Source organism: Bombus impatiens, unplaced genomic scaffold (genome assembly GCF_000188095.3).
Source record: "Bombus impatiens unplaced genomic scaffold, BIMP_2.2 scf_0582, whole genome shotgun sequence".
Classification (NCBI taxonomy): Eukaryota; Metazoa; Arthropoda; class Insecta; order Hymenoptera; family Apidae; genus Bombus; species Bombus impatiens.
The window spans coordinates 410,880-438,580 of NT_177001.1; the positions used below are offsets into that span (position 1 = coordinate 410,880).

Genomic DNA, 27,701 nt, shown 5'->3' on the forward strand with positions numbered 1-27,701 from the left:
GATATATTTTCTATGTACACAGGCGAAATTGTGCATCACATTATGTAAAGCTGCTACAACAAAGCAAGAGGGTTGTAGAAGTTTTCCGCTGTAACGTAATAAAGAAACAGGCTTCGAACGAAAGGAACAGTGAAGCAATAGTTTCGCGTAATAGGTTTCAACTCTTTGTAACCAGTGCTTTCTGTAGTCATGAAAGATTAAAGTACCTACACAATCGATTGTAATTTCTACTTGTACGGCGCAAGAAAATGTATTTATAGAACGTAAAGCAGGAGTCCTGAAATAAATGTAGAAAATAGGAAACCAATATATATTAAGCTTAGAAGAAAATTGTAGCCTGTTAATAGAAAATTGAATAATTTACGAGATAGATTTGCCCAATATTAATTTAAAATACGAGTAGTTTCTTGGTTTCGAATGTTCCGTTACACCAATGAAATATAATGACGCAGTCTTAAGTAAAGAAAAAAATAAAATTTAACCAATCGAATTTTTTAAACATGATCTTCCGTACACAGCAAGCAATTACAAAATATATAGTACGAGATGTTTCACTCAAGCCAAATAACTAGATAAATTACTAATTTTTGTTAAATTAATAACTTGGTGAAATACATTGACCTCGTCCGAATATCTTCTACAGAGACGTGTTAAAAAAAAGAAACGAGTATTGACATATAAAGAAATGACAACAATCTTCAATACGAAGTATATCCTTTTCTCATTGTCACATGATAGTGCTTTGATATTGTACGTACAAACTTTTCTCCACATGTTAATCGCTTTGTTTTCTCTTTGGTAGTAATTTTAATTGAGACATTCAATAGAATTGACACAGCCTGTATACACGTATTAATATAACATACTACATAACATTCTATTATAAAACAAATAAAAATTCAATCTTTAAACAGTTGAAGCATAAAAGATTATATATTGCCAAGATCGATTTAAACGAAAGTAAATAAATGAAATAAAATGAAGGAAAATACAAAATATTCGAAGTTGTCATATTGAACGATGTTAAGAAGGGTTGACACGTATAATAGCAGGATTGAAAGAGGAAGAGGGAATAACAAGGTCGTCTTGAGAACACCTGGCGCGTGGTTATTGGGGCCTAAAACCCTAGAAATTCGCCTAATACATACCGTATTGGCTTCCTTATATAAAGCTTCCGTTTTTCACTATCAAGGTCCATAGTTCGAGGAGAAGCTGCTGAAGAACAGGCTACGGCTGCCCTGTCGCGATTAGCTCCCAGCGATCTTCGCCCCCGTAACGAGAGCCTCGCACTGACGTTCCGTCATTTTTCTGCGCGTCCGCGTCGTTTCTTGCCGCGTACCATAGTTCAGTGACGACAAAGAGAGCGATTAAAAAGAGAGGAAGAAAAACATCGTTCACGCTGCAAGATTTTACGGTGTATTCGGTACGAGTGTTTCGTCCGCCAATATTCTGTAATTATTGCGAGCTAAATCTAAAATTACGAAGATATAGAAGAAGGGAAGAGAATCTAAGAAAAGTCGGAAGAAACAGGGAGTTGAAGATATTGAAAGAGGAAATAGGACAAAGACGAAGAGATGTAACGTAATGTAAAACAATGAAAGATTAGAATACAACGTAACGAGAGATTTAAAAGTAGCAAAGGGAAGGAAAGTGGAAAAAGAAGAACAGAGGGAAGAAGAGAAGAGATACGAGAGGATTTAGAATGGGGAAGATGAGAGCTTTGCTGATGATAATCGGCATTATCTACGCGTGTACCTGTGGCGGGCGTACGGAATGTGGAAATCACGCGCAGATTTCGCTGCTGACAAGCATCCACGATGATGCGTCCTGCAGGAAGCTATCCGCTAGAGGTGTACTGCTGTACGAAGCGGCGAAGCTACTCACAGAGATTCACAATAACAAGACAGCTGGCTACGATATCGGTAAACAAGAGAAATATTATTTCGATTTTAGATTTTCACGATGATTAAACCGATTATACGTTTGTGATCTTGTCTTTTTATCGTCGCGGGGTAATAAGCAGGGACAGAAGAAGATGCTGAGCAAAGAGACAAAAGGATATAAGAAAAGAAATAGCGTAAAGGAGAAAAAAGAAACGATGTCAAGGAAACATTCCTGATACTTATCCGAGCAGAATAGATTAGACGTTAATATATATCGTATAATAGCTTGGTTGTCTCCGGTGTTGGGTAATATCGTTTCGAATGAATTGTTTCGCAGGTTTTTGACTTTCTATTCTTTAGTTTTGCTCGGAGCGATTGTAGTCATAGAGAACGGAGATTTCCTGTTATCTTTTGCGTGGAACGTTATCCAGTCTCCTTGGACATTTATCAGATAACGAATATTCAAGCGAATGGATTCCAAAACAGAGAAACTCCGATTTTGCAGGACTAATGATCGCTGAATTTTTAGGTCGACAAAATTCTGTGAAAATTCAACGTATCGTTATCGTTAGTTCAATTCTATCGAGGAGAATGAATTCCAAAGCATACGGGTTCCAATTTTTGAAAGTTAAGCGCATATTTCCTAATTTAATTTTTCATGTAGCTTTATGTGGAAACTTAATACAATCGGTCGCGTTACAGTGAGCAAAACTGCAGGACTAAAGCCTGAAACCCTTAGAATACCCTCTGGATATAGAAATGTCGAATTCTAGAATTAAACATCTCATTAATATAAATAACTTAATGCCTCAGTTGGATGGCCTTCTATAAAAGCTAAACGCGATTAGGTTTGACATATTAAAGCAAACAAGGCCAAAATCTTGAAATTCCAGCACTAAATCCTAAACGTTAAATCAGAAAGCTCGGAAACTTCAGTTTCCCCATATTTACCCTTCAAGACATTCCCTAACTTTATTTTTCAAACGAATAACATTCTATTATAGCTTAACGCGATTAGGCTTAATATGCTACAGCAAACAGAGACCAACACCAATTGGAATCCAATCTCCAAATCCTGAAACCCAGAATCTGAAAGTCTGACAACTTCTATCCGTAAACGTGAACCCGCCATTTTAATTAAGATTATTCCTTAACTTAATTTCTCAATCGAATAGCGTCGAGTGAAAGCTCAACGAAATGAAATCGTGTTAAGGTGAATAGCTGAAGCATGGCTTCTACTATCTTGCAGAAGTGACTGTTGTGGACACGTGCGATAGCATAACCGGCGCTCTGAAAGCAGCGATGAAGGCTCTCGTGGGGGCAGATACGAGCTGTTTGCAACCGCCCTACTACTTAGGTAAACGCAACAACTTGGAACATCGATCATGAGATTTTCCTAGTTGATACTTAGCCAAAGAACGATGTTTCGTACGACGTGTCACGATTCCCCCGTTTCCATTGCTGCAATCCCCTTCTGTTTGCGCTGCTTCAAGCGCACACATAGCTCGTCGCTTGGTTAGTCGCGAAATCGTGAAGCCGAGATCGAAGAATTTACGGTCGTGACTCAAATACCTGTGTTTTATCACCAATAACGTTTCACATTCCTTCTTTTTCTTTTTTTTTCTTTCTTTCAATCGTATTAACGTTGTAAACAACTGCGTCTAAAGATCCTCGCATTTGTCCTTTTATTTGATTATTTGTTTGCAAAAACGGAGCATACTTTGTGATCGTCAAATTTCTTTAGCAATTGACTAAGAAGCTAAATTTATCATTCTTATGTCATCGTATTTATAAAACATACGTTGCTCTTTCGTTTTTTCAAAAACTATAAGTTATAGTGGTTTTTAAGATGCCATTAAATTTCCTAACATGAAACGGTCATAAAGGGATCGCTTATTTTCATCATAAATGCATATAAAATTGAGTTTTTAAAAAATAACTGTACATAGAAATACAGCTGCGCAGGCAATTCTATTGCGTTGGCAATAAGTAATTGTGTTATTAGGTGATATTGACAAAATCCGCGATCACTTAGTTGCCAACCCAATATTTCGTTCTAAGTTGTGTTACTTTGTTGAGTAGGAATTATCGGGCCAGACACTGCGACAAATGCGGAAGCCGTACACAAGGTAACGTCAGTGCTGAAAGTGCCGCACATCGTGAGACGAGAATCGAATTCTCCGTACCTTCATCATTTAATGAAGGAATCCGATTCTTATCTAGTCCAGGTGACTAATTGCTTATTATAATAACCTTCGCATAACGAGATTAATTGATACAATGACGTCCATGACCATTACAACACGTACATCCTATCTTTTCCAATAAAGGCAAAAATATTAAATTATTACATTAATTATGAATTAAAATATCTGATAATGCGTAACTACTATTGATGCTGCGTCACGTAATCTACGCTACATTCCATGTATCTTTGCGATGCTAAACTATAAATATCAGCCAGATCCAGGGTCGTTCGCAGCGTTCTTTTCCATGAGGATTAATTCCAGCTAGATGACATTTAGGAAATGTTTGGAGTTTCTTCGTAAAATCAGGATATAGTATTCTTAATGAAGTAGAAACGTAGTTAGTTTGCTTTCGAAAACTTGGCTAGTAATAAATAATAGCAAACTGGGGTCATGTAAATGTTAATTCACGCGACTTACTCTATATATATATATATATACAGTATACTCTGTATATATACTCTGTATATATATATACAGAGTGGTTGGTAACTGGTGGTACAAGCGGATAAGGGGCGATTCTACGCGAAAAAAGAAGTCGAAAATATAGTATAAAAATTTTTTTATTTTTTTTTTTTAATTTTTCCATCGAGACAACGATCTACAGTGAGATCCGTTATAACGTACCGCACGCGTACCGAGCGAAAATTCAAAGTCGATTTTCTCGAAAACAAAGCCTCAAACGAAAAATTTGTATTCTATATTTTCGACTTCTTTTTTCGCGTAGAATCGCCCCCTTTCCGCTTGTACCACCAGTTACCAACCACCCTGTATATACAAAATACATATATATACAAAAATATTGCACCATTACATATATATATGTAGTATCTTACTACTTCTTCCTTTTTTTCTATACGTGAGGAAATTCTCATGGATAGCCCCCCTCCCGCTCTATGGAAGTGGTGGGGTAGTGTCGGACTAAACCGACTAAAACCCCACGGTAGATCGCCCGACGCCCAGCTGGGATGCTCCGGGACCTCTTTCGAATTACTGCTGGAGCAAAGTATCTTACTACTACAATTAGTTTATTTACAATAAATAGATTAAAGAGATGTTGATTAAACAGGAAATTATGGTTGTTTAACGTGAACTAATCACGATAACGTATTATAATTAAGACAACTAGATAATTAATTTGCAACTCTCTCCGACAACGCAATTCGTCTGGCTTCCCAACTCATATTGCCGTTAATTCGTTTATGTCCCCTAGTAACCCCTTGTCTTTTATCTTAGCTTCATATCTTTTGTCTTAGCCCCACCACGCACATGCTCCGCAACCGCTTGTTTATAATTCGCCCGACGCCCCCCAGGTCCCTCGACCACGATACTACATATATATATGTAATGGTGTAATATTTTTGGAAATCAGGCGATCGATCCATGAAACTCAAGAATCGATTTTCTAAGTCTTCTTCCGTATCTCCTCAAAAACTCTCCGCTTCCAACCCCTTTTCTCTTTCCCCTTCTAACTCTTAATTTGCTTTTTTTCTTCTTTGTTCAATCTTCGCTTCTCGAAATCCTGTTTTATTCTCTGTACTAAATGCCCGTCCTTCTTTACTTATATCGTTCGACCAACTCTCAGTAAACACAGGGAAAGTCAAACCGTCGGTTGGTGTTCTAAATTCTATAGAATTTACATATATATTATATATTATACACGCATAATTGCAAATTCAACGACGCGAAAATAAAATTGCGGTTACGTATTACTTAATCCTACTCGCGAACACGTGCTTTCTAATCGTTATTTCTCGCAAATTTCATACGAATCTTATGAAATAACGAAGATTTAAATAGAATAAATGTGAAAAGTATTGAAATTTCGTATTACCGAGTTATTGAATTATTGAGAAGTGGTAAAGTATTCTCGTACAAAAATGGTGATTCCTTCAAATAATGATCTGTGGCAAATTAATGAAAGCAGATGGATCATTGTAAAGGAATTTCAGATCATCGCTGACCAGACACGATTTTCTGTTTCAGGGCACCTTGAAGGTTGTGGAAGAACTGAAATGGAAGTCGTTCACGTTGGTGGTGAACGCGGATGAAGATGGCGAGGATGATGCTCAAAACATTGCTAAAAAACTGACAATAGCAGCCATTAGGAAGGGTCTGTGCGTTTTGATCGATGACGGCGATCAAGACGGTGAGATTGCCAATTTATTGAGTTTATCAGGACAGAATTATCGCTATATGAAATTAAATCAGAATAATTGCGATAGAATTGAGAAATCGATAGTAGACACGATGGAACAGATAATAGTATGAAGCATCTATTCTATTAGAGTATTCTAAATGTTCCAGGATGTAACAATTTGAAAATTCAGAAACTCAGAAATTATATAATGGAAAAACAGAATAGGAAATGGTGCGGCCCATCAATCTCGATGATCCTGAAATATATTGTCAAAGTCATCATCGCTAACAATTTTTCCCGTGTGTGCTACTGTCGCTCAGTCTTAGGTTTCGGGATATTCATAAAAAATTTCATTTAAATCCAGTTTCATTTAGTCTTCACTGCGCTCTTTATATAGGTCACGCTAAATTTATCTTATCGATACTAATTGCATTTCATATAAATAAAAAATAGATAAATTAATAAGTTATAATTTGGCTGGGATTAATATTCTTTATACGTACTACCAAACATATTTTTATGTATGACTTACATGCTAAGACGTGTTTATCACTAGGTTACGTGTGAGGGACATTTATACACACGTATCTGCTGACTCTAATTATTAACATGTACGTGACGTGTTCTGCTGAAAGACAAGACGTACGAAACAGCATTACGTTGGTTATATCGCAGAATTTCTATTTAGTCGCTGATATCATTTTGACGATCGAATAACTGCATTTCCCGATATAATGACAGAGATGTTTCTGGTTAGATAATATTAATCTATAACATGAAGCAACGAATCTACTAATTGTAATTTGGAATATACCTATTTATTACTAATTAGCCTTGATTTAAATAAAAATTCTAAGAAATACATAGTATTAAAAGCACATAACTAAGACCGCGATGGTAATACGTATAGGAAAAGATTGTTCAGCACGATCACCTTAATAATATATTTTAAGGCTATCGAGATCGGTGGAGAGCATCCTTTTGTAAATAATTGCTAAATTTTAACATCTCCACCTCTGATAATTCACAAGTTAGGAAATTCGAAAGTTTGAATATGCAACAGACTTGACCTCGCACATCGTGCATATTGGAACGCCGCAAGACGAATTCTTCAGCAAACCGGTGAACGCGACCGTTCTAGTCGTCAGCGAAGGGCATCTCGAAGAACACCTGAAGCACATCAACTCGACAAACGTTATACTGCTTCTAGAAGACTCCAGGTAATCAAACGTGCCTCTACCTCCCCCTGCGCACTGATTGAAACCTATTTTCAATTCAAGTCATCTATGACCTTCGAGTTTATTATAACTCTCAACTAACCTTCTCTCCCTACTTTGAAAAAATCCGGAACACATCCTCAAGAATCTTAGGATTTGTTATGCGCCATTCCTCTGTTTCACATAGGCTTCAACAATTAAATTATTATACTGCTCGTTAATCAGATTCCGCCACGAGTATGCATCTCACATCTGATTTCCTTATCTTATTACACGTCTTGCTTCTCGAAATAATTTAATACAAGTCTTTTTCGCATTGTAAACACAGTCGATTGCAATGCTCTATGAGCAGAGGGTTTCATAATTGTTCACCAAGAATTACTTGATCTAATGGATTTCTCGTCAATTTAAGTTCGCCATATGAAATCATCAATGATCAAACGAACAGTTCTTTTCGCATATTCTTGCACCGACCAATCTTAACGCACCATTTCGTTACTATTTCGGCGTTGTGATTATAAATCTAAATATTTCCATCTCTAACTCGTATTTGTCTTCTAGCTAATAGTTTTTCGGACCGTGTAGACTTCTTCCCTTCGTTATCTTGAATCTAAATTTACTGTTCTTCAATTAATGTCTTTTAATCTATGTTGTATAAAATTTTGATTTTTGACCTTTTTCTGTTTTCTGTATTTTGTAAGTTGCTATATCCGATAAATACATGTCGTTGTAAATGCATTCTAATGGTCACACCTTATAAATAAATAAATAAATAAGAAAATAAATAAATAGTAATTAAGATTGTATCGAAAGCTGACTCATCACTAATGCTATTAAATCGTTAATTAAAAACTTCAATATATCAGGTCTAAGGTCAAATAATTTTCCGAGTATTACGTATTACTCTTAAAAGTCCAAAATATCTTAATCGTTACCTTGATAAATCCGATTACAGAGGATACGAAAGGAACATAATTTTTTTTCTGACAATTACAGTCGAAACCAATGAAACCATTCCGCTAATTTCGAATCGTCGAAAACAATTAAGTGCATTTATAGAACTTGATTATCAATTAGTGATTCACGCTGCCAACACATTGAAAGACAAATTAAACTGGAATTGAAGATTCGTTCTTGTACACAATGCATAATTCATTTGATATAACGGGAAATCGTTTCTACTTGATTGAAATTCGATTACACAATTTTATTGTAAATGGCTTAACGCCCATCAACTCGCACTTTCAGTTGCCCAAAAGCTCTTTGCTGTAAACGTCGCTTTAAATCCTCGTTCAATTCGCATATTTACAAAGAGAAATCACGTTCGTTCTCCACGCTGAACGTTACAATGTGCACCACAATCGTTAGACTTTCCACGCGTCATTTGTTCGACTGGACCTTCATCGACTCTCTGATTCATCTAACCGTCGCGACATGACGATTCATCAGAATTCCACGTCTAGTGATGTCTGGTATCTAGCATCTATAAAAAAAATGTAAGAAAACCAAGTTTCCAATTTGAGAAAAATTTGTTTCTTAATTATTGAAATTTCGGAGCACAGAAAATTCTATCGATCTAAAATTTAAATTTTACTATTTTACATAAATTCTATCTCTCCTCAGGTACACGTAGATTATATTAACCGCATAATTTGCAAAAGTTGAAATGGTCAAACACTTATTTTTCAAATCTTCAAATATAAAAAAATCTATTGACCCTATAAAATAAATTAATTCATAAATTTTACAACGTTCTCTTTTACGATCGTCTTAATCGTATAAATTATTCAAAACCAAATTTTACGAATCCACTTTGACAATCATAGAAACGTTCGTCGACCCTAGAAATTAATTTAATCTAAATGGCGTTTGCGATCTTCCAAAGTATCGACCGTGTCAATTGTGTAACTCAGAAATGTCGAAGTTGCATAAGTTCAACCCGAGAATTACCGATCGTATCGATCTATCACAGTTTATCTCTCACTCACGATCATTCGTGAGCAAACGGTAGCCATGCTGATCTATTGTTGCGTAATACTCCGCCTATTAATACAATAGCATATTTTTTCTCTCTTTCTCTCCCTTTCTCTCCTCTCCAAGTGTCATCACAACAATGGAAATCCTGCGTCGACGTCTGACTCATACAAACGCACGTAACAAAAAGCTTCAGCAGATCGCGTGTTGATTGTGCAGACTACGAGTTTACTGTTAAGCATAATTAATGTGATCGTAAATATCGTGTACGTAACCAGTCGCTGGATTCAGGAAGAAAAAGGCGGGACAAAAAATTAATTACCGTACGGATCGAACTTCCAACGAGTTAGTTTCCTGTTGCCACGATTACAGATTCTTTTTCTTTTTTTTTTCTTTTATTGTGAAAATTAAAAATGCATCTTCATCCAGCAGGAATCAATGCTGCGTTAATGCACCAATTCATTTGCAATTTTGTTTAATCAAACTGCATCACTGAATTCTGTTTCTTAACATTCTAACTACGATAGAGGATTGCAAGAATTCGTTTAATATTCTTTTCGTTACGGTTTCACACGCTTACATTTATTAGTTGTATTTGCATTTTGAACAGTATATGTGAAAACGCATATTACTACGTTATCCATATTAATCAGATTTATCACGATAATTCATCCATTATATAATAATTTTTAATACAGCAGTTAAAGCATAATGCAGCAATAACTAAAACATAATAAAGCAACTATCACACGTTTTTACAGTATGCACTAGAACATTAGTGAAGTGACTAATCAACCAAGATGAGATTAAAAAATACACGCGTAATTGCTCCTTATCTCTAAAAAATTATTCGCGTATTATAGTTTTAGTACATATAATCTGTTATCTCACGATAAAGCATCAGCGTTAGTGCTAGGTTAGTGGTTCCGAAGGGACGAGGAAACAATTTTTAGGAAACGAAGCAACAAATTAAAAATTAACATAAAATAAAAATAAAGATAAAAATTGTTTTTCGATCGAATGAATTACGCTTATGTTCGCACGCTATTCGACAGATTGTGTCACCGAGACGCATTTTACATTCAATGTATCGTCATTATAGCGGCAATCTGTTATTCATGGAAATAAGCCTAATCGTGCAATTAGCCTTTGCATATAATATCAGGATAATAGACAGCGATTAATAGAAATAGAAATACAAGCAAACAGCACGCGACCACACCGAGTTCATTAGCACCTACCTATCTGACGTTCTGTCACCTAATTATTGACTGTTACAATTGCAAATTCTACCGCTATATTCTATCATTACTCAAACGTCGTTCTGGTCGATTGTATTTTATATTTACATTTTATTTTTCTTTAGTCTGTTTTCAATTGACTCATCGTATATATTTACTGTGTCCTTAATAGCAATTAAATTCTGCCACCCATTTTGTATTTTCTTACATATATATAATTATGTTTGTAATTATAATTTCATATAATTTCTTAAATATAATATAAGAAATATAGAGTAATATTGAGGTAAGATATAATAATTGAAAAATGAAGAGGAGTTGTTTTTTAGTCAAAGACGGATTGTCAAGGACGTGATGTAATTGCTTATATATATGTTTTTATTGGAGTCATGAAAATTACACGATAATAAAGATATTAGAAATAACAATGACTATATATACGTGAGATGTTGCATTTAATTTTCACAGATTTAATCTAAATAATGCACTCATAAAAAACGGGATATTCCACGAAGATCTTCCAGAACATAAAGTCTAATTTACGCTGGTAATCAAGGACATATAATCGTAATTTAATAATCTTATTCTGATTTTCGTTATTAAGATCGTTATATGTTAAATTAGCGTTTCCGTAATTTAATCATTGCTATTAATCATTCACTCATACCTGTCAGAAACTTCTACAAAAAGGAAATTTAACTCGATTCTGGAAAAAACATATAAGTATACTTTATATGATTAGATCTTAAAATGCATAATAAAAATTCTAGGAAATATACAATCCTATTAAACACGAGGAACATGTTGATATTAAAATCTCTGTATGTAACAAGTCAAATATACCAAATATCCAAACAGGGCTTCATTTATACATTTGAAGGCCCATTTTAAAATGATGTATCCAAATATTCTATAATATACACACACATGTATACAGAAATATTCTATTAAGTTTCTCTCATGAAATCAGACAACTTTCATATAAACAATTTTTCAAATAGAACAAATAAAAAATTCGAAGAAATTATAATTATAAGCATTTCTCATATATGTATATTACTCTATATTTCTTATATTATATTTAAGAAATTATATGAAATTATAATTACAAACATAATTATATATATAAGAGGTGCTTATAATTACAATTGCTTCGAATTTTGTATTTGTTAAACAGATAATAACAGTGTAAATATATATTGAACATATGTATATCTAAATCTATATATTAACCTACTATACCCAAATTTATAAGTTGGGTTGAGCAATAAATTCGTTCACATCTCACTGGTGAGTTTTTGTAGCCTTCAGAAGAATGCTATAAAAATATTTGAAGAATGTAAAAATATAAAATACGTCTCCGAATTTTTTAATGGTAGATATATGTACGTTAATAAAGAAATAATAATACTAAAGAGGACTCGGTAGATCTTATGTGAAAATTATAATAACGTGCTCTTTTAGGAACTCGTGAGTGAACTTATTACTCAATCTAACAGTACGTATTATAATATATAATTGCATGTATTATAATATACGTATACGTAGATTTTATATGAAAATACATAAAAATATATGGTAGAAAAATTCCGTGAACTTTTCTTTTCTTTTTAGGAACGAATTCCCAGGATTAGAAGCAAGGGTAGAGAAGTCGAAATGGTGGTCGAGCAAAGATAGCGGGAAATACGACTCGGAGGAACTGAGGGAAGTTAGATGGCTTGAGGACGCGATAAAGGTGTATGCGAAAGCGTTAGACACGCTGTGGTGAGCATGACCACTTGATTACTCGTTAATCGTCTGTTCCCGTGAAAAAATTGCAAAATACACAGTCACCCATGGCATAAATTCGCGGCATCTAATTATGTAAGAAGCAAAAAGCCAGTCAAGATAATCAAAATATGCTTATACTTTACATCTTCAACAGTGGAAACGTCGTTACGTAGTCGGTCGATTCAAAATTCAAACAGACGCTCGTTTTTATCAGTCACATATTTATGAACAACTATCATTAATAAGCGGTACCTGTTATTTACGATTATTAATTTTACGAGTCATGTATGAACGACAATGATCAATAAATGATACATATTATTTACGATTAAAGTATTAAATATTACTTAGGATTTTCTAAAACATTGTCTATAGAGATTAATACAATACAGCTGATTCGAAATTGATGAGACACCAATAGTAATTTTTTTTATTTCGATAGATCTTTGATGAAAAACAACATAACATTCTCACCTAACTTTTTTCCGAAATTTCGATATTATGAAATACGTGAAGATCCCACATTTTTCGTCAGTAGTATACAATGTATAAATACAAATACAACATATTAATAATAACATTGGTGTAAGCATTCTAATCTAAAACTCGTATTTAAATCTTTCGCTATATTTAGAGCAAAATTAAAGTATCAGAGTTTGATCTTAATGTCGAATTTAACCGATAACGTATTAATCATTATCGTATCCATCAATTTGCTCATTTTACAGAGCAATTTTCATGGAATGCAAATCGGTATAAATTAAGATCAATTTGATAATCTTGAAACACGATTCAAGCGTTAGGTAGCTTGTCAAAGTTTATTTTATCAATTCCTTTTTCATTCTCTTGTAAAAACAAGATCTATCGTATATGGAACAACGTATAATTAGATTAATTAATCGGTAGGATAATTATCGAGTTTGATCGAATCAAGAGTTAATTAGAGAAATTTCAACGACGTGCTACGAATACCACGACAGAAATTATTTCCGTTCGTTATACGGAGATCTATCGACGTCTATTTATAATTAATTAATGATAAATTATATATATATATATTAATAACTTAATTATAATAATTTTTTATTATAATTGGCAAATTGAAAGGTTGATATTCCAAACCTATCTTTTTCCACTTTGTATCAACAATATCTTAAAAGCAATCTAACCTGAAGGCTTTGTCGTTCTGAATGAACCGTTTGTCTTGCTTGTAGCAAGAAGAAGAAGTGCAAGAGCCAGGTAAACGCCGTCGACTGGAACAACGTTGTGTCGAACGTAATCGCGGGCCACGCGAAAGAATCGCAATCAAGTGTTGCTTCTCTCGAGCTATCGATGAAAGTAAAGGCCTCGGATCTACAGACAATAGGCACGATCGTCGTCAGCAAGAACAAGGTAAAATTACATTGGGGCGACGACGATGACAACGATGGCGACAAAGACGACGATGATGAAAAGGATGACGATAAGGATGACGATAACGAGGATGATGAGGATGAAATGCCTAAAGCGTTCAAGAAGTTGATCAGTAAGGAAAAAGGGATGAAGACTGGCTGTGCTACCACACCGAAGGAGATTAAGATGTTGCACGAGAACGACGACGAGACTGCTCAGGTTCTCGTTTCTGAGATAGATAACACCGAGTGGTGGACCATGGTTAGTCATTTGTTCAGTTATTAACCTACACCAGTTGTTCTGCAATTCTTATTTAGGGTTTCATTATTCGTGCAGTGGTTGTTCAAATTTTTCACACTCGGCAGATGACTGTGTTAATGAGCCAAGCCTCGTTCTGATCAGTCAAGTAACTTGAATTTGACTAATCTAAATTGAGTTTTATTTACTTGAATACAAGTGGCTTGACTTCAGGCTTATATTCGTATAAGCGAAGCTAGTTACTTTGAAGTTATTTCGACCTAAGTAACGTAATTCCAAATAGACGCGTAATAGAAAATGGACACCTATAATGGCATATGTCTATCGTCGACCTGATATATAGCCTTGTATACAAGTCTTATTTTAGGTAATTAAATTGCAAGATTCCCTAATGAGAAATCAGACACAAATTATGGGATATCGTAGAATAATATTCCGATAGATTGTGACAATTAAAATAAAAGAATGAAATTGTTATTGATTATATGATATAACGATATAGGTTGGCACGGTAAGCGGCGTCGGTGTAGCGATGTTCGTGGTCGGGATTCTAGCCGTTTACGTGGTCTACACAAATATTCGTGGTCCAGTGGCACCGAAAAACGCTCGTATCGAAAGAGACACCAGTCTGAGAAGAGTTGGTAGCGACAGAGAACCACCTGTCCGTACCCAAAGACACCAACGTACGTTGCAGAGGAGGGACAGTAACAGAAGCACCATTTCAGAGAAAAGCGTCTGACGGGATTTTTCGATGGCAGGCAATCTCGAAAACTAAAGCTAGTCACACACTTAAACGAATCGAATATTTCGATAACGCGATATCTTTTTAGTTTTGATTGATCTTGAGTCGCCTCTAATCGGTTTGAATCGGTTTGAATCGGATTGAATTATTTTAGAAATGATTTACAGTGCTGCGAGTGATTATAGACTCAAACACATTGTTCATCCTTTCTTCATTATTTCTTCAATGTCTGCAAGAAACCACTGATCATGTCTGGATATGTTCAATGAAATTGTTTTTGTAACAGGTCGATCGAACGCTATAGAATATCAAGAGTTATCTCATGACGAAATTTCATAACCGAAATAGCAAACAAGGAGATAATTTTTCAACAATACAATGCTCCCATTTATACAGCCGCCACTACAAAAAATTGTTTCCTAGATTTTGGAATAGAATTATTACCATGGCCAGTATTGAGTCTTGACCTGAATCCTATCGAGAACCTGTGGGGGATTCTAACAAGTATGGCCGGTTATTCAAAACGAAGCTTTAAATAAGTTAATAGATAACAGAAGTAATAGAAAATAAAGAGAAATCCACTAAATATTGAATGAGAACGTAACAAAGTTAACATCAAGTTTATATTTTTTCATAGCCGAAAACGTAATTTTCAGAAAAAGTTTAATTTTCCACAGATTTCTAAAGAAGAAATTGTACATGTCGTATCTCCAGTTTTATATGACAATATGAAATTATATAAAAGACTTCGCCAATTTTTGTTTTAATATTATAAAAAAACTAAAAATGGGCTTGGGCTTATAATTATTCATGGCACTGTATGTTAACACAGTTAACACGTTTAGTATGATGTCGATATGTGTATCGAAGTGGAAGAAGCTCTTCAGTGACGATGTCGATACGCGTGGACAATACTTTTTTTTCTCAGAAATCTGACATGTGTTGCAGTCACTTTTTAAGGAAAACCAAGTGAAAAATGTTGTTTTTAATATTTTTCAATGCGGAATATAGGAATCGACTTCGTAAATCGAAATATTCTCCATTTAACGTGTTAAGGTAGGTTTAGGATTAACAAGCTTGTCTTGATTCTTCTTAATTTGAAGTGATTTGTTCGATTAAATCGATTTTAGACGGATTTGTTCAATCGAATTTCGATTGATTCTCTACTCGATTGATTTGTTTGAGATTCGGAATGGTTTGACAACAGTCGTCATTTCCATTTGCAATCGATGCAAACCAACTCAAACTCGGTTCACTCGGTTCAAATACATTTAAATCGGTCCAAATTCGTTCGAATCGACCAAAATGCCTTCAATTTCCGATCTAGTCACTTTCAATTTAGTTTCACTCGTTGGAAAAAGATTCAATTTCGATTGGAACAAGTGTACGACTGGCTGGTCCTCAATTCAACCTAGCGCGTCATATTTCGCGGAAACTTTCAACAAGCAACCTCAATCTCTATCGAATCGATGGAAAACCTCAAATATCAGCAAAATGTCAACAAGTTGTCTATTTGCTTTTACCTTCTTGTCTCTCTCTCTCTCTCTCTCTCTCTCTCTCTTTCTCTCTCTATTTCGAAAGAAAAATGGAATGAGTACACACTGAAAATACTTTCTTACAAAAGAATAGTTTATCCTTTAATCCTCTCACTGCAAAATTACTGGAAATCGTTGGAAAATCCCTATGTTGGCATATATAGAAACAAGAGAAAAAACGAGAAAAAACTAAAAAAATATTAGACGAAAATGTTAAAAATATTAATTGACAAATAATATCAACTAAAGTACTCATATCAACCAGAAACTAAACTTTAGTTACTAGGCTCTAGTCACTAGACTCTAGTCTACTCGATTGCCCATTAACATGTTCATAGCGGTATAGGACATACAGGCTCCGTAACGAACTTTCCTTCTGGATAGCTCCTTCTTCATTAAACTTTTCCTATTTGCGTGGCTACTATTTCCTTCATTTTTCAACATTTATCAACAATAAAAAATTAACTGAGTTTCCGCAGGGTAAAGTAACATAATACAGTTGTAAATCATAAATCGCCCAATTAGTGCGAAAAATTTAACGATTGTAACGATTTGTTGTACGAGGCTTATTTGTCACGTACCGCTAAGAATGGAACAACGATCCTCGTTATCAACAGATGGCCACTATTATATTGTAGTATATTTCATATGTCTGTCAAATATGGAAGTGCAATACGAAACATATCGAAAGAAGTGCGGAATTACGGAAAGGACAATATGGTCATTCGATCGAAATTGCTACGGGTCACTGTTGCCCCGTATCGCCAAACACGAAAGTGCATTACGTAGCCTATTTGTCCTGTACCGCGAAATACGATAGTCTTCTAAAAAAGTGAACGCCGTAGTAAACGTGTTAAGTGTCCGAACACTTTAAACGATTTGTAGCAATAATAAACGAATATTATTGAAATATATGAATTAACGATAAACATTACCAAGAAATACTGGTACCATCTTTGCCACTAGATTCGATGTTATACGGATAAAAGGACTATATAAACGAAGTACACAAGTGCCAAGTAACTAGAGTATTATTATTATTATTATTATAGGTATTTGAATCATCGAAATAAAGACCAGTACTATACATCTTCGATATAGGTATCAGATAAGTATGCATGAATAAAAGGAACTGTTATAGAAATAATGAATTTAATATATGTAAGTAAAAACGATTGCTCTTATTACTTATCACAAAATTGTTAAGTTTTCTCCTGAGAACTGCTGACTGTTAATAAATTATTATGCTCATACGCAGCAGTTGCTTACAATTTAATAAATTTCAAACTTTAGGGGAACGATGTTTCATAGAGCTTAATAGTTCCGTTTGGATTTCACCACAGAGTCCTGTGTAAATTTACATTCACGATGGCAATATGACTTGTATGTAAACGCTCGAAAGAATATTTCAATTTTAACATCGTACAATTACGTAAATTTCTGTATAAGCATATGAAGACGTAAATATGTGAGAGATAATACAAACTTAATGACACCTGCCGTGAGAATCGATGAAATTGCCGTTGAAGCTGAATGAAGTCATCTCTTTATGGAAGAAGTTTCTCGAATCTTTGAAATATTTCAACGATTGTATCCTGTACTATCAAACAATTAGGAAAGCATTAAAAAGTTCTGATAAGAAGTTCATGATCTTGTTACACTGTTCAAACATTTGAATAGAATACCACATCTTCTTTAAAGCTACTTAAAGTCCAATATCCCACTTCTCGTGACCAGATTGCGAATTTTTGTGTAATTTCATATCTTTATTAACGTTATTAATGAAACGAAAATTGCATAAAAATTAATTTTCTTTATTAAATGTTACAACAAGCATTTCGAATATCTTTTACCTTTCTGCATATTATGTGCGCTTTGTACATTCCTAAACTTTTAAATTTCGCCTAAGTGCATAAAAATCCACTGTGCACTCGTAACTTTTTCGTTCTGTCCAAAAAATTCGCGGAGTATCATGTCGTCTTTAAAACCACAAAAATTTCAATAATTCCTTTTCCTTTCCTCTTTCTGCATTCTATCCAAAAATTCAAAAGGAATCGCACCTTGTGTAAAATCAAATAGATAAAAATGCCAGTGCTGTATTTCTCGTGATTTTCCTTGAATTTTTGCAGAATTTTCTTTGCAACCATACAAAATTGGAATGAAAAATTGAATGTTGTAAAAAATGATGAAATTCGTGGGTTGATTTAAACGCTGAATAAATGACGAGGCTTACTCGTCGTTGTTTTGATCAACGCGACCGATGATCGTCGAGTATTTTGCGTGTTACATAACTTTGATTGAACGTCTGATTGGGTCAAGTGGCGAGAACAATAGTTGATCTCTCTCCACGCTGGGCATAACCCTATTTTACAATCTTAATTTATCACATCCGCGGCAACACTCGCCCCATAGCTTTTACGTGTAAGCTTCCTCGTGCCGGAAGTGTTACTCTGATATCTTGTCCCGCGACTGATAATCTCTGCCAAGTTGAAAAGAAACGCCAAGGTCAATTTTATCGACCTCATCCTCCTCACTGCGCCGAATACCACACACTTAAACAACACTTCTCTTTCTCGCGTAATTATTCATGCTTGGATGCTGCACCTTTTCTTGGAAATAGTTATCGCGAATCATAGTAGAGAAAGGAATATTGGAATATCATCAGAACGAAAGAAAATAAATTAAATTAGGACAACTTTCACACGCAACAATAATATCATAAAAAATGGCAACTTTTTGAAACTGGTAAAATAAATCGATTCGTATGAAATTCTGTGTTTCATTTTTCTTGTTTCACTTTTTACCGTTTATACTATCCAAATGGCGCGCTCGTTAGAGGCTGTGATTGTGAAATCGTAAGGTCTAGAAGATCAGTGGAATTGATCAATTTGAGCTTCCAACGAATAAAATATATCTAGTGCAATAATTACAGCGTAATTGGCACACGGTATTCATACGATCGATATTATTGCATCAAGAGGCATTAAAATCATCGATGTTCATTCTAAGTAGACGAACAACTGATTCTTAAAGTCAAGTGAAGAAAAAGTATCATTGGTGTACATATTGATGGAAGTAAAACATTCTTGCATTTTTTATCTTTCCTTTGCAACACTTTTTTCGACACGTTTCTAGTTTCTCTTTTTATGTAATATACCTATATCAATGAATTACTATATATGATATATAATGACTATGTATCCTGTATATAATATAATAACTATATGTCGGAGATGTAGGGATAACGGGCCTTTCTTTTGAAATTTTGGGAAGATTCCCAATACTTTGGTCTAAACTTTTTGTTATAGCTGTTCATTATAGTATTATAACAGTGGGCTTGGGGTCCAGGTGACACAACTGGTCACCGAACGTAGCCACGGTCACGGGATGAACGTTTTACTTAACAGTAGAAGTACCAATGTTGAGGGACACACGTTGTATTAACAAACAAGTCCCGAGGCGGTAGCAACGACGGCTTTACGCGAGTCTGCCTAGTAATGGCGTCTGGAATTTTGTTGATAACCCTGATCAATACGCAATTGACAAGTGTGAACGTGTCAGTCTTTTATTCTTATGATCACCTTGGAGAGTTTATACACAAAGTCTGTCTGGCGGTCTGAAAGATAACGTACGTCATAGCTAACGTCATTTTCAGTATCAACACATATCCAATTGTACAAAGAGTTATCCCGTTGACCGTGGATTCGTTTGAACCTAAGAACATTGTCTTTACTTTAAGAGAGTCTTATAATCACATATAATTGTTAAACCTTGTTAAATCAACTCTTATACATATCACTCTAAATACAAACCTCTTTGAACAACTACAATGGCTTGTCCTAACGAAGATACACAACGCACCCCAAGAACCAGCGCCAACCCGACAAACCCGACAAACCCGACATATAAATGTAACATCTATAATATATACATACATATGTAGAAAGCGTGGCGCTGTTTGGAGCAGAGGTATGGAACATGGAAGAAAGACTGGATAGAATACAAAGAAAATATGTGAAATGCATCTTAGGTTTAGATATAACAACACCAAATTATATATTGATAGAAAAATGCAAGCTAACAGAAATCAAAGAGAACACATTAAAAAGAGCAGCAAGGTATGAAGGGAAAGCCTTAGAATCGAAGAAGGAACTAGTAAAGGAGTGCATAAAGGAAAAAGAGAGAAACTGGGGAAATGACCAAGAAGAGAAAAGAGCAAGAAAGAGAAAGAAGGGGCTAGAAGAGGTGAAAGATGGAGGGACACAGATGGAAACAAGAGAAGAACAAGAAAGGATGACAGCAGACCAAATTATAGAGGAAAGAAGAAAGAGGGAAGCAGAAGAGAGGTGGAAAAGGATAAGGGAATCCAAACATAACATACATTACAGAAAAATCATCAAAGAAGAGTTACCAAAGTATTTAGAAGGAAGGATGAAGTGGAAGAACAAAAAAATATTAACAAGATTGGGGTTAGGTAATACTGGAAAGAAGAGGGAGGAAAAAGATGCAACTATGTAAAAGGAAAGAAGAAGACCTGAGACATGTAATAGAAAAATGTGAAATAAAGGGAGGACCAAAGGACATAGAAAAAACACTAAATGAGACTGGAGAATAACTAGCAGAACTAAAAGCAATAATAAAGAAAAGAAGGGCAATACAAGACGGGGAGGAACGACAAGAAGGAAGCATAGCAAGGAGACAAAGGCCCAAAAGTTGCTATAGTTTTTAGTCATTAGTTCTTAGTTTTTAGAGATAGAATAATTAAGAGAGTGCAATATAATAGAGTGGATAAGAGGGGAGGTAGATATATAAGAAGCGAAATAGGTATAAGAAATGTAAAACCGAAAGTTCGCCCAAAGCCATAAAATACATACATATATATATATATTGTACATTCTACATTATATTAATAAATATTTATAAATTAAATATTATAGATGTCACATATAATGAAATTAAATACTAAATATATTACGTATAATATTTCATACAAATATCACTGAGTGGTTAGACATTTAAACAAAATTTGCAAAGATCCTAAAGTAAGCATACAAATACTAATTGAATGAAGATTAGATAAAATCAAGCTTTGAAAGTCTTGATAAGAATTTAACAACATAGGCAAAGTAAAACCGCAATAGACCTATATTGTTCAAATTGCTTCATTCACATACATGTAACGGTATATCGATCTGGTATTTCTCTAAAGTATAGAATGTACAAGATCGTTCACCGCCTGTCGACTGGTTCATTCAACGATCAGGCAATGACCTCTGAAATCCAAGAAGTTGTGACACGAACGACACCGATGAATAGTATGTCGTGTGAGTGTAACAGGAAAATGTCACGCATAGTTGCGTATCTACGACGGGATTTCCAATTTCCACCAACCGCATGGGATTCCCTTAAGAGTGAAAACGCGATAACTCGTAAAGCAAAATATACGGGCAGGTGATATTTATGCTGAAAGAATCGTAAATAAGAACATTGGCGAATGTAGTTTTGAAAAAAATATTAAATCTCGAAAGGGAATAACGAATAAATATAATTGAAAGATTGTGTTAACTGTGGGAAATAATTACGGATGAACATGCTGAAAGTGGCATTGTTAACAAAAATATCAAATATTGAAAAAGTTACAAGTAAATGCACTGGAAACATCGCGATAAGAAGAGTTAGCGATCGTGAAAAGAAGATTACATGTAAATATTGAACACTGTGGCAATTATATTGAAAAACTTCAAAAAATTCTAGAGAAATGTGCTGCTATAAAGAATCGATACTACTAGAATTGATTAGACTAAACCATCATAATCATAATAGTAATAATGCTAACTGTTCAAAGAAATTTATGGTAAATACTGTATATGCAAACTAATGGAATGTTATTAATTACTATATAAAAATGGGAATAAATACATTACATATAATCAAAGCAGTGTCGATTATTAGAAAAATACAAGTATTAATTATATCAAAAGGAAATTATGATAAATATAGTACAAGTAACATAATCATAATAGTTATCGAATAAACATAAACTTTATATTTTTCCTACATATATTTAGCTTATATAGCGAAAAATACCTATTCCTTTTAATAAAGTCGCAATTTTAATTATTGAAATAGCATATTACGTATGAATGAATAGTACTTTGCCTCCAATTGAATGTCACACCAATAGCGTAATAGGCAATGAAAAAAATGATCGCTTGCGTTTGATAGAAATGTAAAAGCATTATCGGTGGAAAGTAAATAACATTCACGCATACGCCACTCTACAAGCAGGAATGTTATATTTGAAAACATTTCATTTCATGATGTTTTACATAGAAAAATGACTTGATCTTTAATAAAAACACAAAAAATCCCCTTCTATTCCATGCTGTAATTTGCTTGATTGCATGGTACTGCTGGTAGTTCGCACAATTTTAGCAACAATCAGCATACCTGCTGCTGCACCGATATCCAATCAATTCTAATGCAGTTCCAATATTAAATACGCCAACGCTGATTGCGTAATTAGTCCTTTAAATTAAAAACCGTAGGAGGGATAATTTAAGTCAATTACTAGTGTTCCTTAAATACTTTTTTAGAGGTGGTATAAATATAAAATAGACATACGTATACATGTGTATAAATATAAAATTAACACATTTCCTGCCATTGAAGACCGAAGCAGAAGGCTCACTATGAATCATGTTCCGCTTTTTCCGTATATTTCGATCTGATTCTTTTAATTAATGAAGTATATAATTTACACTAAAATTAAGTAAAACATAATATTAAGACGACACACATAGGATGATAGTGAAATATTTTTATAAATATAATTTCAAAATTATATATAGGTCAAAACAATACACTTTAATTTCTTTTTTAATATGATAAAATATTTATAAAAAATCTATAAGAAATATTATTAATCACTTCATAGTGATAATGCTATATCAATATATTAATCTGTATAAAGTTAAAAATATACTCAATAACAACGGTATACAGTGTTGCACCTTTTTGCAGATTACTACGTTATTGCATGAATAATTACATAAATAATACCCAAGGAGCGTAATAAAATGAAAAAATTGTAAAGTAATGCACGTTGATCGATTTCCCAGCACAAACAAACTATCGCATACACCTGCACCGATAACCTACACAACTCGATATGCGAAGTAGAACGTAATATGTATGTACTCATTGTTGGATTCAATGTCGCAATCGCGAATGGATGCATCATACACGAAAAATTCTTAGACTACCGTGGAATTCTTCGAATTTTAGTAAATCGCTGAGGAAACAAATGTTTTCGCCTTTCGATTTTTCCGGAATGACAAATTAGATTGTATTAACCCAATTATTTGAGTCATCTTTGTTAGAAAAATTATGACGATAACTGAACTACGAATATTTATGGAAAATAAATAGAACAACCAGAGATTTGTTTCGTTCATAAGCACTTTATTTTTTCCATATTTCCATTGCACGTCGTATTTATTCTGTAGATTTTTATAGCCATAAATTTTTCATAAATACATAGATATTCCCATTAATCCACCGTGTGTCAATCGTGGATGTTTACGGATTTATGGAAAATTTTAATACGTAAAAATATACAGAATGCAGATGATACGCAAAAGGAAAGAAAATTTTTAGTAACAAATAAATCTCCGATAAAAATTCTGAGAATCGCGAATAATATAACGAATGATCGATGATGTATGTAATTCGTCATTCTAACAGGAACATAAAGAGACAAGACAATAACAAAAGCAGCTATTCATGGAATAAGACGCGATTAATGTGCGCCACTCGAAACGATTATCCAATTAGCTACCGTTAGATGAGTTAGAAGTAGCCATTCGCCCCGACCATGTTACAATTACGTCGTTAAATTTGAATTAAACTAATTGAAGCTGAACGCGACGAGCCACGAGAACCGACCTTGAATTTCTAAGCATTCATCCACATCCCCATCATTTTCCATCGTTTCCACGTATTTTTTCAAGCATAACAAAAATTACTCTGCGATCATCCTTTTTGGAGAATAGTAGACGTATTTGAATTAACCAACAATAATAATCTCTCTGATTAAATTTAATAAGAATTGAACTTTATTTTAATATTTATATCATATAGTATTTATATAAATAAGAATTAATCATTTAGATTAGCAATAATTACTTCGATATTAAAATTCATGTTCATAATTCATATAGTTTTATACAATTTCTCAGCATTGTTCGTGCAGCCCAACATCCTTTTAAAAAGATGGCTATCCTTTGGGGGATTAACTGACAGCAATGAAAATTAACAATCAGATAAGAATTTAATAAATATATCTAATGTGGGAGACTGTTGGAGGAATCAGGTGAAAGAAATAAGATACTATCTTTAAAAAATCTGTCACAGATTTAGATACATCTCAACTAACCCAAATGACTATTAATCTCTCTAAACGATGATTGCAGGATAAAAAGAACAATTTCCTACCTGTTGTATAATGTTCTTGGTAGTGTCGTTCGCGTTTGATAACATTCTTCTATTTAGACAATTGAAATAATAAGAGACCAACACACAAACACGTAAGACAAACTTTTAATTAATACATTCGACTTAGCATTAGAAGCAACGATCTACAAAATGTTTGTAGTTAAATACACTATGTATAGATTATTGTAATTACTTATGTTCCTGTGTTCATTCTTTGTATTCTGTGTTTCGTCGAAAGCATCTACGTGTATAAGTTTAATAGTTACGAAAAACAAAAAATCTGAAATCCATCACTTTGATAGTTAAAATAGTTAACATTCTAAATAGAAGATAAAATTGTTCTGAAGAACATCGAAGGGCAAAGATAGCTCAACGATATACGTCTAATATTTGAAATATCTGACTAATTATGCCCACGACAATTTTCAATAAGAGTAGTACACGAAACAGTAAATATGAAACAATATTTAAACAGCGAATATAGGATTATGATCATAAACTAATCCATTTAAAATTCAGTTGTAAGTTTTCCTGCTGGTTTCGTAATACGTAACTAACATTGCGTTGCGTTACACGCGTTTCCAATTGGATTATTATGCACGGAGCGATGGTAAGTACAAGCGTGAATTTAAAATCGCATTGATTTGTCTTGCAAGTCTTCTTTACACCTCCAGATTCAAACTCGAAAAATACGGTGGCAATTTACGTTGCACAGCTTCGCTCGTGATCGAAACGAGGAAAAACACGAACAAACACGAGAAGAAGTGTAATAGTGCAATCAGATAGGACGATACGTCGTTAAAGTTTCATGAAGCTGTTCGTTACAGATCGTGTGACAAAAATCATACGGATGGGTGATTCCCAATGCAATCTGGAAGTTCCAGTTGCGAATCGGAAGAATGGATTTCAGCTTTAAAAAACGCAAAGTCAAACGCAAGCCACAGCGTCACGCGCGATTATGCGTCACTGATAATATATATATCAAGCGGTTGATTAATCGGTGCTGGCGTTGCAACTAATAGTAAATGCAAGCTTGTACCTGCTTACGTACTTTGACAAATTGTTCTATCTCGATCGAACGACTACATTTATTATTCTTTCTCCTGTATCATAAATTTAAGTTACCTATATTGTTGCTTTGTCGCACAGGTATTCATATAATTGACTAAACATTCTAATGTTTGGAATAAAGAATTTCTGTTAGCTTTTATTACACAATCAAACTTAAAATATCATCCTAATATCTTTCTCTCTCTCTACATCATCTGCTAGATAAGTATACAATTGGCTGGATATTGCAAGATATTCGATAATTCCAATTTTATAACATAATATTTTCCTTCTCTCTGTAACATTAATTGTAAATCTATATTACCTACATCGTTCTTCTATCAAACAGGTATCCATTAGGTTGGCAACTAAGTGATTGCAAATTTTGTCATTACCAGCTAATAACAAAATCCGTAATCACTTAGTTGCCAATCTAACTGATATCTGTTTGATAGAAGAACGATGTAGGTAATATAGATTTATATAATATATAATTGACTGGAAATTGGAATTTTCTGTAACCAAGAATTCTCTTTAGATATTCTTGGACAACTATAGTAACATATTTTATCGTCATAATTTCACACAACCTATGCTGTTCTTTGGTTAAATCGATATACATACGTACCTATAATTGGCGGAAAAATTAAAACATTGCATAGAACAGAGAATTGCTTTCAGATTTTAATGCGTGATAAGGGGAAAGGATTTACATAGAAAACAAAATGACATTACGTTTGCACTAGGGATCACTAGGGAGACGCCAAGTAGGAAATTTTGAAGAATGAAACAATTAGTCATAGGTAATGGACATTATACAATAATTAAAAGGACATTAACAATGTTATGCGCCGTCTCCTTGAGATTATGCAACGAGCAATATTTCATAAATAATTCTCCTTGGCTCCCCTTCGGATCTGGTGAAGCTGTGATTTACCGTAACAAAATTGTATTCACTCACGACCAATTAAAAATTTTAAGTCAGTTTCTCATTTATAGCTACGTTAAATCGCTAGTCATTCTATAGAAATTAATTTCGTAGATATCAAAAACAATTTATTTGGATTTAGATTTTTAACTAGAAAGTATCTTAAAAGAACAGAATTCTAGGATGCCACTTAATTTTTAAATTCAAATCTTCAAGAAAAGAATCCTAAAATTTTACTCTATAGTTTGTTAATATCATATGGATATTAATAACGATTTTCTTTATTTTGATAGAGTTTCGGTCAAAAAATATTCCAAGATAAAGAAATTTTAAGATGAAAACTTTTCTTAAATACTAAATTTCTCTGTAGAAGATAAATTAATTTCAAACTTTTAGTCGCTAATTCATTATTAATAAAACAACAGATAATTTGGTTTTCCATATAATAATAAAATTTATTGAATGCTCATCTGAAAAATTATATACAAAATTATGAATAGATGTGAACTACGAATAATTATGTTAAGAAAAATGTTTCTAAAAAAAGTAACTTAATTTTTTTATACAATACCACAAATAATAATAGTAATTGTTATTCTGATAGATTTTTCATTAAAATAATAACTCTAACTTGCAATCTTTTTAATTTATCAAGTTCTATGAAACATAAAGTGATTCTAAACTTTTTATTGATAATATATTCTGCAATGATAAAGATAAAGAGAGGGTGTGATAGACTTGTGATCGGCGGGCGGCATTCGGCCGTAATAAACAGTAAGCAAGCAATAAATCCTTGGAACAAATGTTCCTATGATACTTCTGTTTACGT

The 27,701-nt window shown here is 33.7% G+C and overlaps 2 protein-coding genes across 2 annotated transcripts; both read left to right on the forward strand.

The window, feature by feature from the left end:
* The first annotated feature begins 1,258 nt into the window (after positions 1-1,258).
* Positions 1,259-17,994, forward strand: LOC100750161. Its single transcript, XM_003491672.4, has 8 exons — positions 1,259-1,922; positions 3,133-3,240; positions 3,966-4,111; positions 6,116-6,278; positions 7,333-7,489; positions 12,316-12,465; positions 13,686-14,124; positions 14,624-17,994. The coding sequence occupies exons 1-8, from the start codon at positions 1,703-1,705 to the stop codon at positions 14,858-14,860; spliced, it is 1,620 nt and encodes a 539-aa protein (XP_003491720.1). The 5' UTR covers positions 1,259-1,702; the 3' UTR covers positions 14,861-17,994.
* A 1,897-nt stretch (positions 17,995-19,891) lies between these two features.
* On the forward strand, positions 19,892-21,263 carry LOC117152020 (vicilin-like seed storage protein At2g18540). The gene is made up of 2 exons (XM_033322308.1): positions 19,892-20,834; positions 21,018-21,263. Exons 1-2 carry the CDS (start codon positions 20,377-20,379, stop codon positions 21,118-21,120), a joined length of 561 nt encoding a protein of 186 aa, XP_033178199.1. The 5' UTR covers positions 19,892-20,376; the 3' UTR covers positions 21,121-21,263.
* The last annotated feature ends 6,438 nt before the right edge of the window (positions 21,264-27,701 follow it).